The following is a 19,051-nucleotide window of genomic DNA, read 5'->3' as shown; positions in this document are numbered from 1 at the left end:
AAAATTCTGTGATACAGAAATATCTTTCAATTCTTTATCAGAAAAGAGCTGGAAGTCTTCCTGCAATGAAGGGGAATCCTCTTCTACCTCCTATGTGCATCAGAGGTCACCTGGCGGTCCCACCAAACTGATAGAAATCATCTCAGACTGCAACTGGGAGGAGGATCGGAACAAGATTTTGAGCATCTTATCGCAGCACATCAATAGCAACATGCCACAGTCACTTAAGGTGGGCAGCTTCATCATTGAGTTGGCTTCTCAGCGAAAGAGCCGGGGTGAAAAGAATCCTCCTGTTTATTCTTCTCGTGTGAAAATCTCTATGCCATCATGTCAAGACCAAGATGATATGGCTGAGAAATCTGGATCAGAGACTCCTGACGGTCCATTATCCCCTGGGAAAATGGATGATATCTCTCCTGTGCAGACAGATGCCCTGGATTCAGTGAGGGAGAGATTACATGGAGGCAAAGGTCTGCCCTTTTATGCAGGGCTTTCTCCTGCAGGGAAGCTTGTGGCCTATAAACGTAAACCCAGTTCAAGCACATCTGGGCTTATCCAGGTGAGAATTATCTTTAATCTGGATGTAGCACCTTTTTATACTTAGGTAACACCTTGATTTTTCAGAACCCTTTGTGGGCCTTATATTACTTATCTTCACATTTCCTGGGAACTGGGTGACAAAATCATTATCTCTTTTTGTAATAGGCCTAGGTTAGATGCATACCTAGGGTGAATTTTTGGCACATTTACAAACAGAAAGGTAGAGTACTGTATTGACTTATAGTTTTCTTTCTAGTCTTCCTAGAAAGTTGCTCTTAAACTGTATTACCTGGGCTGCAGTGATATTTTGACAGTCAAGCAAGGAGAGTAAGGGATTCAGTCTAGTTCTTGGGATTATTATTAGCAGACAGCTTTTAAAATAAACAAGGTGAAACTGACTTTTAAGATAGGCAGTATATGTTTGGAAACTTGGGAGAAAATTTTAATTTAGAATGGTGTTATTCAAATACATAAATATAAAAATGAGCCACAATTTACTTATTTTTTCTTTATTTGATTCATAGAGTTTTTGCAGTCTAATCATTGTTGTAGGGCAAATATCTATATCCTTGCTGTTAAGTAATTCAGGCAGGTATATTAGTAAAATTATACTGGCATTAGAAAATCCTTTGGAAAGAAAAGTTCTGAGGTAAAATGTAGTCACAGTCAAAAAGCTTTTCTCTTTTTGTTCAGTGACATATCAAATGCACTTTTATATCATAGTACCAAATGTGGGGTAGTGTCTGACTTTATTGCTAAGGTTACTTGACTTCACTAGCTCAACTGCTTCTCTGGGCTAAGGTCTGTTCCATTGTTACGACTGATCTACTTAATTAAAAACTTTCTGTTGCAGTTGCTATGTAACTGCTTCTGTTGGTATTTCTTAAACTCTTAATGATGAGAAGAGTGTTTTCTCCTTGTTTCATTTATTGATTGATACTTTGAGAACAGAGACTTACCTGAGATCATTTCTAGTGAGATTAGACGCCTCTCAGATACAGTCATAGAAATTTTGTGTTCTCCTGTGTAGGACTCAGAAAGCCACTGTAAAATAAGAACCTGCATAAGCAGCCAGGCCCCTGTTAAAAGGTATATGCTTTGGGGGAGCTGCTGAGTAGTGTTCAGAACAAGTCCCAAAGGAGCGGATAGGGGTATCTGATCCAGACTCCACAGAACCTGGAAGACTATATAGTAAAGTTTACTTTAGGATGGAAAGATCGTATTCCTTGTATCAAACATGGGGCAAAGATATTCCTGATCTTTCTGGAAATAATAACAATTTTACTTAAGTAGCAAAGAGTAATTTTGTGTCTTAGAAGAGAGAGAAGCTTGGTGTAGTTATTCTCCTCACCAGTTCCCTATTAATTTAGAGAGTAGGATTTTCCCCACCTCACTCCACTCCCTCACCCCTTTAAATGATGGAAAAGAGAGACAGGAAAGGGTATCCCCTCTAGTCACTTAGCAATATGACATAGAGAACTTGGGTAAGAAACTTGGGAGGTTTTTGTTTTCTTTTTTTAAAAATGATTCTCATGCCTAAGATGGGGTGGTCTGTCAACTCAGGCAGTAGAGAAAAATCTTTACCTCATTCATTGATTCACTTTCTTCTGACAATTTATTGATAATTTTAAAAATTACTATGAGTTTCAACTAGCATTTATCTTGAGTCCAAGTTTTGTCCAAAAGATGAAGACAATTATCTTCAAAGTTGAGTTTTTTTGAAAATTGAAAACTAAGGTGACTTTGTGGCTTAGGTATTTGTAACAGTGGCTTTCTCATAAGTTAAAGTAGACTCACCATATATTTTTCAAATATGAAGGGTGCTTATGAGAAGGGTTCATCATGCCACTGGTCTTGTCAGATTTCATGGAACACAGTTACTCATATTTTTTGCTGATGATTGTTAATAGCTTAACCAGAGTTGCATGTTGACAAGTAAAAAAATTGGATGGTTCCTTAGATTTGACTGTATCTTCCACATATCTAGAATGCAGGTATGATGAGTTTCTAAGATTCTCTGTTTCCAAACTACCAAAATGAAGGAGATGAGATTAGTTTAGAGTATCAGATGACAACATTTTTTTCCATCTCCTAAATACTCAGATTATACCAAATGGAAAAAGTCCATTTCTTTTTCCCTTTAAATCTGAAAAACAGACTTTTAAAACCTTGTAAAAATGAAACCCTTGTCAAGGGAGATGAGTTAGCAAGAGAATTTTATCTTTACAGAATTTCTCTTTGCCACTTGTTTCAGGTTAATGGTAAGAGTTACCCGCAGGCTAAGTTGCTATTGGGACAGATGGGGGCATTGCATCCAGCCAATAGGCTAGCTGCTTATATCACAGGCAGGTTGCGACCCTCAGTCCTGGACCTCTCAACCCTCAGTACTGTCATCTCCAAGGTAGCATCCAATGCCAAGGTGGCTGCATCCAGGAAACCACGTACCCTGTTGCCTTCAACATCCAATTCCAAAACGGCATCCTCCTCCAGCACTACAACAAATCGCCCTGGGAAGAATCTGAAGGCATTTGTCCCGGCGAAAAGACCAATTGGTAAGTTGGACTGTATATATGTTTTCCAAAGGGTTGTAACCTGGTGCTGGGCCAGTGGATACAGATACGGGGGTTGTAAAACTTAGAGAAATATAGAAGTTGGCATTATTTTTTTTCTTGATGTCTATCTTGCCTGAATTTTTTAATTTTTTAGTAACTCTTCTGATGACCTACAATACTAGATGAACTGAATTTGAGTTAGTTTTACAGTTATTTCCAGACTTTTAGACTGGTTTTATTAATGTAGAAAAAGACTTAGGTTTTTAATTTTGTTTTTCAAAAGGGAAGATGTATTCTTAAATACTTTCCCTAATTTACTATTTTTCCTATGAGGACTGGTGTTTTTGGTACCAGTCATATGTATGTTTCTTGAACTTAATGAAACCAAGGAGCTAGCAAAATCAAAGTGGGTCGAGTTAGTATTAGTCTTAGAGTAGAAGGCTCTTGTAAAATATAATTTTGGAAACAGTGCTTTATTATATTCACCCCTGTTCTGTGAGTAAAAACCTCATTTGTTTAACATTGCAGTGCTAGAGTCTGTAAAAAATTGCCTTCTTGAAATGATTTGTGTGTTTTAGCATTGAGAGTATATGCAGTTGGTTTATTGGATTCCTCTTTTTGTTGTTTCAGATCTATTTAGGAATGTTAAGTAAAAATGTCGTTTGCTCTATTTTTATTCCTCTAATAGGAAATTGAAATCTCTGGCTAAATGCTGGAGTTGTGTGAAGATGGAGGATAGGCCTTGCCTTAAAAAGAACCCATTTTACCTCTTTCTTAAAAAGTAGCTTCAGTTGGTGATTTTTTAAAAAGATAGTCTTATCCTGCCCTCTTTTTTTTTTTTTTTTTTGGCAGTACGTGGGCCTCTCACTCTTGTGGCCTCTCCTGTTGCGGAGTATAGGCTCCGGATGCGCAGGCTCAGCGGCCATGGCTCACGGGCCCAGCCGCTCCGCGGCATGTGGGATCTTCCCGGACCGGGGCACGAACCCGCGTCCCCTGCATCGGCAGGCGGACTCTCAACCATTGCGCCACCAGGGAAGCCCCCTGCCCTCTTTTAAAAAATGTCTTTATACATTTTAGAAAAATGCAAAACTTTACTGTCTTGTAAAAGGACAGCAATAAAGAGGTGGAGGTGCTGGGACAGGAGGAAGTGATGGAAAAAAGTTTTAAAATTAGAATTAGGGGGCTTCCCTGGTGGCGCAGTGGTTGAGAGTCCGCCTGCCGATGCAGGGGACATGGGTTCGTGCCCCAGTCCGGGAAGATCCCACATGCCGCGGAGCGGCTGGGCCCGTGAGCCATGGCCGCTGAGCCTGCGCGTCCGGAGCCTGTGCTCCGCAGTGGGAGAGGCCACAACAGTGAGAGGCCCGTGTACCGCAAAAAAAAATAAATAAATAAATAAAAAATAAAATTAGAATTAGGAATACAGTTTCAACTTCTTACTTTCTTCATCTGTTTTTATTCATTCATTCAGAGAGCACACAGAGAAACAGTTGTATTAAGTTGGAAGCTAGGCAGAAATCCACACCCAGAGAGAAAGGGTATGGGCGTCCTTTCTAATGAGGAGGAGTGCAGTCTCTTCATCTGTTTTAGATGATGAAGTTGTGTGCTGCTGTACTGTCTTTTTAGTGTCCTGGCAATTTGATTATATTGCATAACCAAAAGAATTTCAGAAGGAACACCCAGTTTCAATCCCTTTGTTAAAGTTAGCATTTTAAAGGTTTGGTTTGGGTGGAGAGGTGTGTTTGATTTCTGTGGGTGGAAATTGGCATGTGTAATGCAGGTAAGAAATTTCTTAATACCTGTAAGAAATTGACCCAGTGGTGCACAATAATGTTGATAAACACAATCACTACAAGCATAAAATATGAGAACTGAAGATTTTTGACCAGCAAATTTTTATTTGCAGCGGCTCGACCCTCTCCTGGTGGTGTGTTCACACAGTTTGTGATGAGTAAAGTTGGAGCCCTGCAACAGAAGATACCTGGAGTTAGCACACCCCAACCCCTAACAGGGCCACAGAAGTTCAGTATCAGACCTTCTCCAGTAATGGTCGTCACACCTGTGGTTTCTTCTGAGCCAGTTCAGGTGTGCAGTCCTGTGACTGCTGCTGTCACTACTACCACCCCTCAAGTGTTTTTAGAGAATGTTACTGCTGTGACACCTGTGACTGCTATTTCTGACGTGGGAACTAAGGAAACTACTTATTCTTCTGGTGCCCCCACTGCAGGGGTTGTTGAGGTCTCTGAAACTAATACCAGCACCCTTGTAACACCTACCCAGTCTACAGCCACTGTGAACCTTATCAAAACGACTGGGATAACTACCCCTGTGGCTTCAGTTGCTTTTCCTAAGTCTTTGGTAGCATCTCCTCCAACCATAACTCTTCCTGTTGCTTCCACTGCCTCCACCTCCATAGTTGTGGTGACCACAGCTGCATCTTCCTCCATGGTGACCACACCAACTTCATCTCTGAGCTCTGTTCCCATTATACTCTCGGGAATTGATGGGAGTCCACCAGTGAGCCAGAGACCAGGTAAGGCCTAGATGTTACAAGCTGGTTTACTGACAGCTGTTTATATAACTTTGTGGTTTTGATAGGATTATAGATATATCAGGTGTTTCTGCTATAACATGATACATGTATTCCTAAAAATCATTACATTCTGCAAAACTGAACACTGAAAATAATAGAGCTTGTGGTAAAGATAGGGTTAGGACAATCAGTGAAAATTCATGCAATTTTGTAACCAGAGCGCTAATAAAACCTGTAACTGGTACTTTAGAGATAAACAGCGTTGACAGATGGTTTAATGGGGCTAGAGATTTCTTCAGGAGATTAACGATATTCAAAAACATTAGAATGGAAATGCTGGCTGAAGAATACTGCATATGGGAGTGGAACTCTGAGCCAGTAGAGCAGCGTTAAGGTGGGCACAGGAGGAAGTGCAGCCTGTTGTGTGCTGAGAGCTGGGGGTACATATCTCTGAGGAGGGAACCATATGTAGTTGTTCCCTGTTTTGGGGGTGGGAGGGCTGCTGCTTTATATTTTAAAAAGATTGGAGGGCTTCTGCTTCTGCTGCAGCCAAGCTGAGGGCCCTTTCTCCCCTCCTTGCTTAAGATTAAAATTCTAGGTCCTCTTTCTTAGTAAAAATCATTTATGAATCAGCCCAACTCCTATATACTACTGACATTATTCTCCTGCTTAATTACTATGTGTAAACTGATTGAAATAGAAGTAAGGAGGCATATTTCTTTGTTCTGGACTCTGATATTTTATATGTTAAGTTTATAGTTAAAATGAAATTTTTTCTCTTGTTGGCTTAGTTTAAGTGAATTTGAAATAGGAATAGTTCAACACTTTGGTAATTTTTCTATCTTAATTCAACCAGCTAAAGCAAGTTGTTCTCTTAGTAGACTCTAAGAGGAATTACTGTGGAAAAGAGTATGAAAGACTTTGCAGGATTTAAGGGGGAATAAAACAGCCAACAGCAGTTCTGTCTTGGTAACTGATAGTTTTCCTACTAAATATTTTTGTCTTTAGGGGCATGGTCCAAATCCCTCCTGATATTTTAGGAAAGAAGTGATTTATAAATTGAAGTGCTGTTGAAAGGAAAAGTGGATGACAGTATCAAATTTGTTGTCTTTTGCTACTTCCTGTAAATAAACATACCAAAAATGGCTAATATATAATTTCTAAAGTAAGATAGTTGTTGATGAAGCTGTTTTGATTTCCTGTGTATCTCAAGGTTCATATCTTGTCATATTTTAACTGGTCATGTCTTCTAAATCATGGATTCTAACCTTTCTTTATAATTTTACTTCTGTCATGAAACCGTAAAACAGTTTACCTTTTGTAGTTCATTGTCTCTCAGATTTCAGTCACTTGGAACATACATTCAGGTATTTTGCTCTGATTCCCATTTGTACTATCATACAATTGACATAATATTTTTATTTAAATCCAGTCATTTGTTCACTTAAATGTACTTTTAAAAGGAGCAGTATTACTGTTATAGGAAACCAACATTACTTGCCAAAATAGAGGGTAGCCTCATAAATAAATACACTGAAACAATAATAAAAAGTATCAAATACTAGCCAGCTACTGTAAGTTCTTAACATGTGGCTTGCTATTTCTGTTAATGAAGAAAGTTAGAAAACGTTGGCATAATATTAAAGACATAATATCAAAGACTGGTAATTTCTTCTGTATTTTAATCAAAAGATTAAAATGCTGACAATGTGATATGGTGTTATTCTATATCCACCTACCACCTAAAAGTGTCTTCTGTAATACTACTTGAGGAAATACTAATGTTAACAGATTTTCTTACCTGCTTTTTTATAAATGGAGCTGACTCAAATCACTGCCAACTTCTAAGGAAGTGTATATTTTGTTATAGGTTCATAAAGTAGATCTCAACTTTGGGATTTAGACAACTCTGACTTTTTCATTTGACTTTCTTTCTTTTTGTCTTCCCCTTCTTCCCCTCTCACGCATATTAATAAATAATCACATATTTAGTGTGTGTATTAAAGGCTGCTTTTGGAGTTATTTGGTTTTGAATCACTCTCTAAAACTTAATGTGAATAGAAATGTTCAGGAAATTAAGAATGCTTTAACATGAAAATTCACATAAGATAGATGAATTTTTTTTAAGTTGCACACTATTTTTCATAAACAGTTTGGTCTTTGTGTTTTATTTCATTTTCAAAAGTAGTCATGGATCTTCTATATATAATTTGTCATGTAAATCTTAGGAGCTTCACTTTGTTTTAGAAATTTGATATGTTTTTTGGGCAGAGTACCTATCTGATAGAATATCACATATTAAAATCTTTGTTTTGTTTGGCTTGTTGATTTTTATATTTAGTGACAAACTGATGAAAAATTTTATTTAATAATGTTTTTAAAAAAGGGGTAATTGGAAATAATGTTAAAGAAGTTCAGTAATTTGAATGGTAATGTTAGACCACTTTCATTTATGCTTACTATTATGTTATTCCTTCCTCTTTATTCCTGTGACCCAAAACCTAGCTGTAGATTACTCATATTATTTTCTTCCATGTTCTTAGTATTTTCTTCCAGACATTAAAGTGACTCTTTAGGTACTATTAATATTTTGAAATCTCTTTTAATTCACATCTTCTGCATTAAATTTCTGCTTTTTCTGTTTGTTTTAAAACTATCTTTTGCCTCTTCCTAACCAGGCTTTATTTCCCTGCTTCTTTGATGTCTCTTAATTTCATTCCATTTTTTGGGGGTATGTATTTTTTTTTCCTTCTGAAAAATAATTTCCACAAATCTTTATGCTTTGCTTATTTATCAGTGAATTTTACAAGCCAAGAAGTTTTTAGTACTTTGTGATTTTTAGTCCTTGACTTTTTCTTACTTGAGTAAGACCTGTGAAACTAAGTCATAAGTCTATTAAGTGTTAACAGCCTGAATTTTTAAGTTGAACAAGAGAATTTTATCTTGAACTTTAATGAGAACCAGGTTAAGAGGCCATGTTTTTCATTAGGCAGAAGTGTTATCTCTTTAAATGCACCTCTTGACAATTGATACTTTCTTTTTTACCAATCTAAATGTAAGGCCCTGCAATGTCTGGTTAATACTTAGGTTTAAAGTAAATTGTCTCAGCCATAAGACTAGTAAGTAGTGTATCATGGACGGACAGGATTTTACCAACTCTGTAGTTTAAAGTAGAAGTTATATGTAGCATGGTTAGATCCTATGTCATAATTATTTTTTCCCAAGTATTAAAGGGAAATTCTGATACTATGTTTCCCATTTCCTGTTTTTCAGAAAATGCTCCTCAGATTCCAGTGGCTACTCCACAGGTCTCTCCTAACACAGTGAAACGTGCTGGACCTCGATTGTTGTTGATTCCAGTGCAGCAGGGTTCTCCTACTCTTAGACCTGTCCCAAACACACAACTTCAGGGACATCGGATGGTCTTGCAGCCTGTTAGGAGCCCAAGTGGAATGAACCTGTTCAGGCACCCTAATGGGCAGATTGTCCAGCTCCTCCCTTTGCATCAGCTTCGAGGCTCTAATACCCAGCCCAACTTACAGCCTGTCATGTTTCGGAACCCAGGTATAAAATTAGAGATATTTCTGAGAAGTTTCTCTTTTCTTGAATCATTTGGTCATATGGTGTGTTAATACACCAGGATTGGTCTTCTTAGTGTCTTGGAATCACCTGTTAGAAAAGAAATGCATACTTTGGAAGTCTTGATTTGGGCAGTGGTGATTTAAAATGTTCTTTTTCTTACCAGGGTCTGTGATGGGAATCCGGTTACCCACTCCTTCCAAACCTTCAGAGACTCCATCATCTTCTGCTTCGTCCTCCTCTTTCTCTGTTATGAATCCTGTAATTCAGGCTGTTGGGTCTTCTCCAGCAATGAATGTTATCACTCAGGCACCATCATTGCTTTCTTCTGGACCTAGTTTTGTGTCTCAGTCTGGTACATTGACTCTGAGGATTTCCCCTCCTGAACCACAAAGCTTTGCAAGCAAAACAGGCTCTGAAACCAAAATAACCTATAGTTCAGGAGGGCAGCCTGTTGGTACAGCCAGTCTTATTCCTCTCCAGTCTGGTAGTTTTGCCTTGTTGCAGCTCCCAGGACAAAAGCCTGTTCCCAGCTCCATTCTTCAGCATGTTGCTTCACTTCAGATGAAAAGAGAATCTCAGAATGCAGACCAGAAAGATGAAACAAGCTTTTTAAAAAGAGAACAGGAAACTAAGAAGGCCCTGCAGTCAGGAGGAGAAGCTATAGACCCTGAGGCTAATAAAATAAAGCAAAACTCAGGAGCTACTGTCTCAGAAGAAACTCTGAATGATTCCTTGGAAGATGGGGGTGATCATTTAGATGAAGAACCCCTTACAGAAGAAGGTCCTGCAACTGTTAAACCTTCTCAGCATGCCTATATCACTGGCTCACACACAGGTGAAGACTATAAAAATGTTGATGAAGAGTATGGGATTAGGAATCATAACAATTCCAAAGAAAAACTGACTGTTCTGGAAGTTAAGACCATTTCTGGAAGAGCCAGTAATATGACAGTCCAAAGTGTGAGTAATGTGCAGCTTAAAAAACTTGATGTGAAAGTGGAACAGCAGAAAGGCTTAGACAATCCAGGGGAAAAATCAAATGAATTTCCAATTATCTCTAAAGAAGAAAGTAAACTTGAATTTTCAGGGAGCAGAGTTGTGGAGCAGCAATCTAATCCAAAGCCAGAGACCAAGGAGAAGGGATGTGGAGATTCTCTGGAGAAGGACAGCATTAGGGAGAGGTGGAGAAAACACCTAAAGGGCCCTTTGACCCAGAAATGTGTTAGAACTTCACAAGAATGCAAGAAAGAGACAGATGAGCAGTTAATTAAAGAAACAGAAACTTGTCAGGAAAATTCAGATGTGTTTCAACAAGAACACGGCATCTCTGATTTACTTGGAAAAAGTGGAACTACTGAGAATGCCAGAATTTTAAAAACTGAATGTGATTCTTGGAGTAGGATTTCTAGTCCTGCAGCCTTCTCCATATTTCCTAGGAGAGCTACCAAAGGGAGCAGAGGGGAAGGACATTTTCAAGGTCACTTACTGCTATCAGGAGAACAGATAAAACCAAAGCAAGAGAAGAAGGGTGGGAGAAGCAGTGCTGACTTCACTGTTTTGGATTTGGAAGAGGATGATGAGGAAGATGAGAATGAGAAAACCGATGATTCTATTGATGAGATTGTGGATGTTGTTTCTGACTACCAGAGTGAGGAGGTTGATGATGTAGAAAAGGTGGTGAGCCCATTTTTGTTGTGACTGAAACCTCAAGAATTTAAATGATTCATTAGAGACAGTAGTTTTTCCAGAAGATCACTAAGACCTGATACATTGATTTGGATGCCTAGGTTTAGATCATGATTAAATGACTTTGTAGTTTTTGGGCTGTGTCAGTCAGGTAACATTTATTGAGCTTATATTGAGCTTTGAGACTTGTCTGATATTATAGGAAGGCTGACTTAAGCCTTAGGGGGATAGATGCTTGAGAGTCCCTATCAAATTAGGTTTTTTTTAAGAAAAAGTCTGAAACCACTACTCCCATTCAGTCTCAGTTTCTTTGACATTTTGTATGTGAAGTGATTGTAGCTTATCTGGTAGATATATATAAGAAACAGGGAATAGGCAGCCTTAGAACTGGAAGATAATTTATCTATCTGCATTTATAGAGATGTTTTTCTTTTTGGAGAGAAACGAAAAATACTATTTAATATTTTAATACAACCCTGCCTAAAGTTGTTTTTAATCATCTCCTAAAATTAAATAGTGTCTAGAATTTGTATTCTGAACTTTGGTCATCTTCCTTTGTAATTTGACCTTTCTAATTTATATTTTTATTTTTCTGAAGCCATTTTTTAAACTTTTATTTAGGGTTGTATTTGCTGAACTAAGTAACTTGAGAGTCAGATATGATATAGGGCAGGAGTTGGGCAAACTTTTTTTGTAAAGGGCCAGATTGTAAATATTTTAGACTTTGCAGGCTAGATGACTTGCTCTTGCAACTACTCAACTGCTGTTGTAGAGTGAAAGCAGCCATAAGCAATAGTAAGTGAATGATTGTGGCTGTGTTCCAATAAAACTTTATTTACAAAAACTGATGGCAGGCTGTGGTTTGCTGACCCCTGACCTGGGGTCTGATGTAAAACATGAGGTGATAGCCAGCTGCCTGTGGGGTACCTTGAAATCTAAATTGTGTTCCTCTCTTCAGGAGCAGATAATACAATGATTGTCATTCCTGGCGGTTTTAGAATCTCACTTCCTTGAGATTCATTCATTCTCTGTGTTACCTGGTCCTTCTCTGTTAATGCCTAACTAACTGCCTTACGGAGATAAAATATAGCAAAAAGATTCATATTTTAAACCTCTAAAATGTTTAAATATTCTAATGTTCCTATGTTGGTTATCTCTGTACCTCACCTGTCTCATTTATAAAATGAGGATCTAGCTCTACAGTTGGATGATTCTGTACGCATTTGCCTCACATTCTGTCTATAACCTAATCCTTTTTGAGGACTTATGTCTATAGGTAGTTTAGGAGTTAGATTGCAGATCTTCTTGCACTTTTTGCAGGGTCTTTCGTTGTAAGTCAGCCTAGGTAAGCATCAGACCAAAAACAGTCCAACTTTATTTTAATTTTAATTAAAAAAATTTTTCCATTATGGTTTATTACAGGATATTGAATATAGTTCCCTGTGCTATACAGCAGGACCTTGTTGTTTATCCATTCTGTATATAGTTTGCATCTGCTAATCCCAAACTCCCAATCCATCCTTTCCCCACACCTCCTCCCCCTTGGCAACCACAGGTCAAAAACAGTCCAGCTTTAAAATCAGTGAAAACTATTGCTATCAGTAGAACTGACTTAATGGAACCTTTAGTGTTTCTTAGTCATACAGCGTGGCATTGCTTGAATTTCCTAATAGGGAATCTGACAGGTACACTGGCCTTTTAAAACTAAGGACATTCACATCTAAATTCTACATTGTATTTATGTTTATGTCTGACACCTAGGATAACTTTATACCTGTGATTAGCATTATATTGGAATAGTGTAAGGAAAGTTGTGAGTAGCCTTTTTAAGTCTTCCCTGATGAAGTTTGTTGGATATTATTTATAAAGCCTGCAATTAAAGCCACGCAGTACACATTCTTCAGTTTAAATATGGTAAAGCATCTACCTACATTACTATTCAAACCCTTGGGGTTCTGTTGATTTAGCTTCCTAACGTTAATTTTAATATCCATTGTTTATATTTAACACACATTATTGAGATGATGCTTAAATTGGGGATCATGAATGATGGCTTGCATCATTTATGTCCTTTAGCCTTAGGGAGCCTGTAATTTGGGGGTAAGTAGTTTTTCCAGCAAGTTTAAACATAGAATTAATAAGGTGATGGGGATGCTTCATTTTGAGTTGTGCCTCTCTGGTACAGTACAATTATAGATAACGTATTCTCTGTTTGGTTTCTGGCATAGTAAAACACTACTTTTAAAGGTGGACTTAAAAGTATCTGCATATCCCATAATCCATATAGTCTACTGTTATAAATATACAGTGAGTTTCTGTGGTGGGTGCTCAATAAATGCTTACTGATTGACTCATATTTTGGTATAATAAGTACAGCAAGCCTGGGCTTCTTTGGTATCTGAAATTCTTCAAAAGCTCTCATTCTGTAGGGTTGAGAGACTTAGAAGACTGTCTGGGCTATAATCTGTTTCCATATCTGCCTTGAATATGTTTCTGTGGGTGTTTAATATGGGATTAACCATGAAGCACTCAAACTAGAATCTGAATTTTTCTTCTTTCTACCTTCTCCCTCACCAAATTCTGTTTTACTGCTATTTAATATTAAGATTTATGCAGCTTTAATATATCTGTACCTGAATTTTGTCCACTAGAAATAACACTGAAGCATCAATACAGCCCTTTGGGGACTCTGTCTCTTCAGTCTAATGATGTCTTTTTAATATATATCTGTGTGTGATTTATAATGTAGTTCTTGGTAGTTAGCTCTAACCATATGTTGTCTTTATGACTTAATTCCATTTTATGATTAACAAGTTTAGGATTATCAGTACTTATGGTTTAAGATCAGTGTTTGGCACTGGTTGGCTTTATAAGGAGAGCATTCAGTTGAAAAGTTTAGGTGTGCTTGCTTCCCAATACTTTATTTACTGTTGGAATGCTGTATTTCAGAATAACTGTGTAGAATACATTGAGGATGATGAAGAGCAGGTGGACATTGAGACTGTAGAAGAGCCCCCGGAGGAAGTTAATGTTGTCCACATGAAGACCACAGCTGCCCATACACAGACTTTCAAACAGCTGTAAGTCTTACTTCTCTTTGGATTGTTGTTTTTTGTTGTTGTAATTTTATGACCATAAGCAAAACTAAATGTTCTATTCAGGAGTTCTGGGTAACTGACATGGTTCCTTTATTTCTCTAGCTTTTTTCTTAGTAGTAGTTGAGGAGAGGAACTGTAATCCAGAGGTAATTAACTTGCCTTGTTATTGCTAGGAGGCAGTATATGAGTGTGAATAACATATGCTTTTGGAGCCTGATACATTGGTATTAAAATACTGCTTTTGCTAGTTTGTGGCTGTTTAATCTTGGGCAAGTCTGTAATCTCTCTGAATCTTAGATTCTTTACCTATGAAATGAAGAAAATGCCCCCATTTCAAGTACTAAATGAGATAATGTATGAGATAACTAACATAACTGATGCAAGTGGACTATTCAACAAAGGTTAGTTCTTTTAAGAATATGGCATTAAATTCTAAATTTGGTTACTTTGCTAGTTGAATAGGTCATTACAGTTAGAAAAATTTTCATAGCTGTTCAGCTGATGAGATGAAAATACAGAGAGCATGATGCCTTAGAAAAAAATGTTCTGAGTAAGCCTTGTATTGATTAGGAACTGGGGTGTGAGAGAAAGAAGGGAAAGAAGGTAAGAGTTGTTATTTTGTGCCAGACATTGAGCTTTTCAACCTGTTATGTCATCAGCTACCCGAAGCAGCAATGAGTTAAGAAAGAGTAATTCTTCATTCCTAGTGAGAAAGTCTAAGGAGGGCTGTAGGTAGTATTTTTCTTCACTCCAGGGCTATTTGGAAGGTACTTCAGTTGCCTACTGGTTAAGACTGAAAGAATTTAAGTCTCTTAAAAACTTAATTAGACTTAAGTTCAGCAGTATTGCAGGATGTAAGTTTAGTATACTAAAATTGAGTTCCTAAACAATAACAACAAGCAAAAAAATGTAATTAAAAATACGAAAAATCTGTTTGGGATTATTAACACAAATTGTGCAAGACTTTTATAAAATGTTATTGAAAGACATTGAAGAAGAATTCAGTAGGGACTTCCCTGGTGGCGCAGTGGTTAAGAATCCACCTGCCAGTGCAGGGGACACAGGTTCAGTCCCTCTTCCGGGAAGATCCCACATGCTGTGGGGCAGCTAAGCCCCTGCGCCGCAACTACTGAAGCCTGTGCGCCTAGAGCCCGTGCTCCACAATAAGAGAAGCCACCGCAGCGAAGAGTAGCCCCCACTCACCGCAACTAGAGAAAGCCTGCGCACAGCAACGGAGACCCAACACAGCAGTCAATCAATCAACCAATAAAGAAATAAAATTTATTTTAAAAAAAAAAGAATTAAGTAAACAGAGAGATACCATCTTAATGGACTGGAATAATAAAGGGCCAAGAATAACCAACACATAACTGTAAAGGAGCAGATTGTTAAAATTTTAAAAATTTCTGTCAGTGAAAAGGCAATTTCACACTGTAAGGAAAATATTTGCAATATGTGTTTGACAGAAGATTAGTATCAAGCATATAAAATAATTCTTACAAGTCATTAAGAAAAAGGTCCAGTAGAAAAGTAAGTAATGGATATCATGGGCAATTCACAAAAGACTGCCAGTAAACATGCAAATTTGTTCTACCTCACAAGTAATTGGAGAAATGCAAAAAAAAATTTTTTTTTTTTTTGATGTGGACCATTTTTAAAGTCTTCATTGAGTTTGTTACAACATTGCTTCTGTTTTATGTTTTGGGTTTTTGGCCCCGAGGCATGTGGGATCTTATCTCCCTGACCAGGGATCGAACCTCCACCCCTGGCATTGGAAGGCGAAATGGGAAGTGCAGATTAAACCACAGTTACTTTACCAATTTATACCCATAAGATTGGTATAAATCGAGATTTCTGATAGTACTGTTGTCTAGGTGTGGAGCAATGGGAACATTCTGCAGGTGGGAGTGTAAGTTAAAACCACTTTGGAGAGCAGTATGACATGACTACAGTTGAAGATGTGCAAGCATTTCTTCCATCCAGCAGTTCCACTCTTAGGTATACATCCTAGAAAGGCTCACACACGTGTACAAGGGGTCATGTCTGGGATTGTCCATTGCAGCCATTGTGAAAATTTGCCATTGTGAAAATTTGGATACAACCTAAATAACTACTAACATTCTAAAACAAATTTTGGAAAATTCAACAGTTTGGAATACTATATAGCAGTTAAAATGATTGAACTAGATGTATCAACATATCTCACATGCAGTGCTGAATGAGACAAATCAGTTGAAGAAAGATACACTACATGTAAGTTTAAAATGCTACATAATATCTTCTGTTTAGGGATGAATCAGTACATTCCTAGGAGAGTAAAACTGTAAAGATGTGCATGGTAAACTCAGTTTCCGAGCATTTACTTATGAGAAGGAAGGAAGGTGATGAATGTGCCTATATTTTGGTGATGTTTTATTTCTCAAGCTTAGTGACAGTTACCTGGATGTTGATTATGTATTTTGTTTGTACAGTTTTATATGTTTGAAATACTTCACAATTGAAAAAAAGTAATTTGCAGTTTTAGGGTCTATTTGGACACTTTTATTTGAGAAAAAAGCATATTGTTGAATAAATCATATTGCCACATATCTGACCATGGGGAAAAGAAGCTGCTTACAATTTAGACAATTTGGGATGGTTTGGTTTAATATAGCTATGAAATAGGTACTAGATTACTGAATTTCAATAAGAATTGGAAAATATTGTCTTCATCTAGGTGCCGTACGCATATCACTACAGATGAGAAAGCTGCTGAAAAGAGTCGAAAGGTATTTTACAGTATGTTTAATGATAATTACTCATTTAATAAAATTGATAACATTTGTCCTTAGGGTTAAAACAACATTAGCTGTATTAGCTGTGACTTTTTTCAGGGCCATTTTTACCAGTGAGTTAATATAATCAGCTTTTTTCCCCTTAATGAAATTATACTATTAATGCTTTTTTTTTCCCTTCTCAGTTGTCTACTGCCCCCCACCCCCAGTTGATAGAATAATTTAGAGGAATTAAAATGGGTATGGAGTTTATGAAAACTGATGTGCTTATTTGAAAACTAATCCTATAATGTAATGATATGATGTGAAACAGGCTAGCATTCTTTCTTATTTAGGCTCCTGATTTTTCTGGTGATCTAAAAAATTAGTTATTATCTGAAGTAATGGCTAGCAGTTCAGGGAGCCATGAAATTATAAACCTTCTTTGATTTTCTTAATGTACTCAGTGTAGGATATCATAGTACCATAATTAAGGAAGGTTTTCTCTTTATCCTAACTAACACTAAGAATAGAAGGGAGTGCAATTGTTTAACCATTTTCCACTTGTTATTCTGTCTTCTTAATTTAAGAGATAAAAATGATGAGATTGGGTTGAGATGGAGGGTGGTATTCAGGTCCTTTGAAAAACTACTGGGTGGTTAGTTTGAGTTTGGTTTGATTTGGGGGAGCATATGATACATGTTTGCAGGGCCATAATTATTTTGAATATATCACAATTTTTATTTTTTCATTGGACATCCTAAAATATTTTTGAGATGTAAGAATTTTCACAATAGCTATTTACACAGTCCATTGTTGTGTACCATTATTGTTACATGCAAATTATTTTTAGTGTATTGGTGTATTTAAACTTAGTATTAATTTTACTTCTATCTGGTTGTATCTTTGATTTTCCCACACTGTACTAATGTACATGTTTTTAACTTTAGAAAGACAATGATTTTGTAGAAGAGTTTGGGGGTACTTTCATACCCCATGATATGGTACCACTGTTACTATGATAAAGGTAAACAGTGTCAAGAAAATAAAGGCAGTTAGAAACATCAAGGTTGGGGGGGACACACATACACAAAACCAAGAAACTGTAAAAGACAGGAAATGTAATTATTACTCACTTGGTATGATTAATATTCATATTGTCATAATAGGTTGGTCACTGTTGATGATTTTTTAAAACTTTTATAATCCATGAATAAAGTATGTAAGACTTAATTTTCAGTCTTGAAAAATGAGTAAGTACAAATGACAAGTTGGGAGGTAAAAGAGCGAAGAAGAAATGAAGGGAAGGATATGAGTACTGATATCCTCATTTTACAAAGAGACACTATTGATGAAATGAGAAACGGAGATAGAATTATCTTCAAGTTGCAAAGGGATCAATAGAGAACTAAAATTAATGATATATCTGTATTAGGAAGATGGATGGTGAGATGCAAGAGAGTGGTGAGCTAAATCCTTTTCTGCATAGCAGGAAGTAAATAGGTTGTATTGAAAAATGAAAAGAATAAGCGTATGTTACTATTTTTAACTTAGGATATATATAGACTTAAGAACCAGAAAAAGCCACTAAAATAATCAAAAAGTGGTTGTTTCTGAGGATCCAGTTGTAGGTGCAAGATACAGTTGCTTTCCATTATAAGATCTTTACATATTTATATTTTAAATCCTGTATGCATCTTTTACTTCTTTATAGTAAATAACTTTAAAAATGGAAGTAGAAAAAAAAAAGAGAAAAAAAATAGAAAAAAAAAAGGAAGTAGAATAAATAAGAGAGAAAGGAAGCCTAAGGCATCCTGAGGTCAAGAAAGACTTTCCTAAAAAATGCAAAGTCTGAGTTTTAAATGTTAAGTTATGAAGGGGGGGTGGAAGGGGTTAGGTGCAGGCAACAGCCTGTGTAATGGCATGGAGATGTGGGATTGTAGTGTGTTTAGGAAACTTCTAGCACTTTGGAATGGTTGGAGAGAACAGTGATTTAGGAAGAGAGGCAGTTGACCCTTTCCCAAATTGTAAAGGGTCTTACAGTATTTACGAAAAAAAATTTTCAACTCGTTTTTCACTAATCGAGATTTTGTTAAAGTTTTCCATATAATTTGTGTCATGAAAACAAGTTTTAATAATAAATTATACAGATGAGCTTTTTTATAGATCCCCTCTCTCAAATTCTCCCTCATTTGAGAACTGCTGTAATTTGAGCTGAGAAGTGATATCACATTCTCATGTATTAGAATTTACACTGTTGATTTGGAGTAAGGAGAGACTGGTAGTAAGTTGACCAATTGAGAGGCTGTT

At 36.9% G+C, this 19,051-nt stretch overlaps 1 protein-coding gene across 11 annotated transcripts in view; it reads left to right on the top strand.

The window, feature by feature from the left end:
• Positions 1-19,051, top strand: part of MGA (MAX dimerization protein MGA) — a 156,414-nt gene that overhangs the window by 127,934 nt on the left and 9,429 nt on the right. For 5 of the 11 annotated variants that reach the window (XM_029236130.1, XM_029236132.1, XM_029236131.1 and 2 more), the window contains 7 exons: positions 42-559; positions 2,795-3,092; positions 4,996-5,622; positions 8,896-9,186; positions 9,368-10,881; positions 13,840-13,970; positions 16,705-16,756. In XM_029236130.1, coding sequence (XP_029091963.1) covers positions 42-559; positions 2,795-3,092; positions 4,996-5,622; positions 8,896-9,186; positions 9,368-10,881; positions 13,840-13,970; positions 16,705-16,756 — 3,431 coding nt within the window. The remainder of the gene's footprint in view (positions 1-41; positions 560-2,794; positions 3,093-4,995; positions 5,623-8,895; positions 9,187-9,367; positions 10,882-13,839; positions 13,971-16,704; positions 16,757-19,051) is intronic. The other 6 variants (XM_029236136.1, XM_029236135.1, XM_029236137.1 and 3 more) reach the window with 6 other exon arrangements.

The sequence above is a fragment of the Monodon monoceros genome, unplaced genomic scaffold (genome assembly GCF_005190385.1).
Source record: "Monodon monoceros isolate NGI ecotype Baffin Bay Population unplaced genomic scaffold, NGI_Narwhal_1 Super_Scaffold_21, whole genome shotgun sequence".
NCBI lineage: Eukaryota > Metazoa > Chordata > Mammalia > Artiodactyla > Monodontidae > Monodon > Monodon monoceros.
This window is presented reverse-complemented; position numbering and strand designations above follow the sequence as displayed.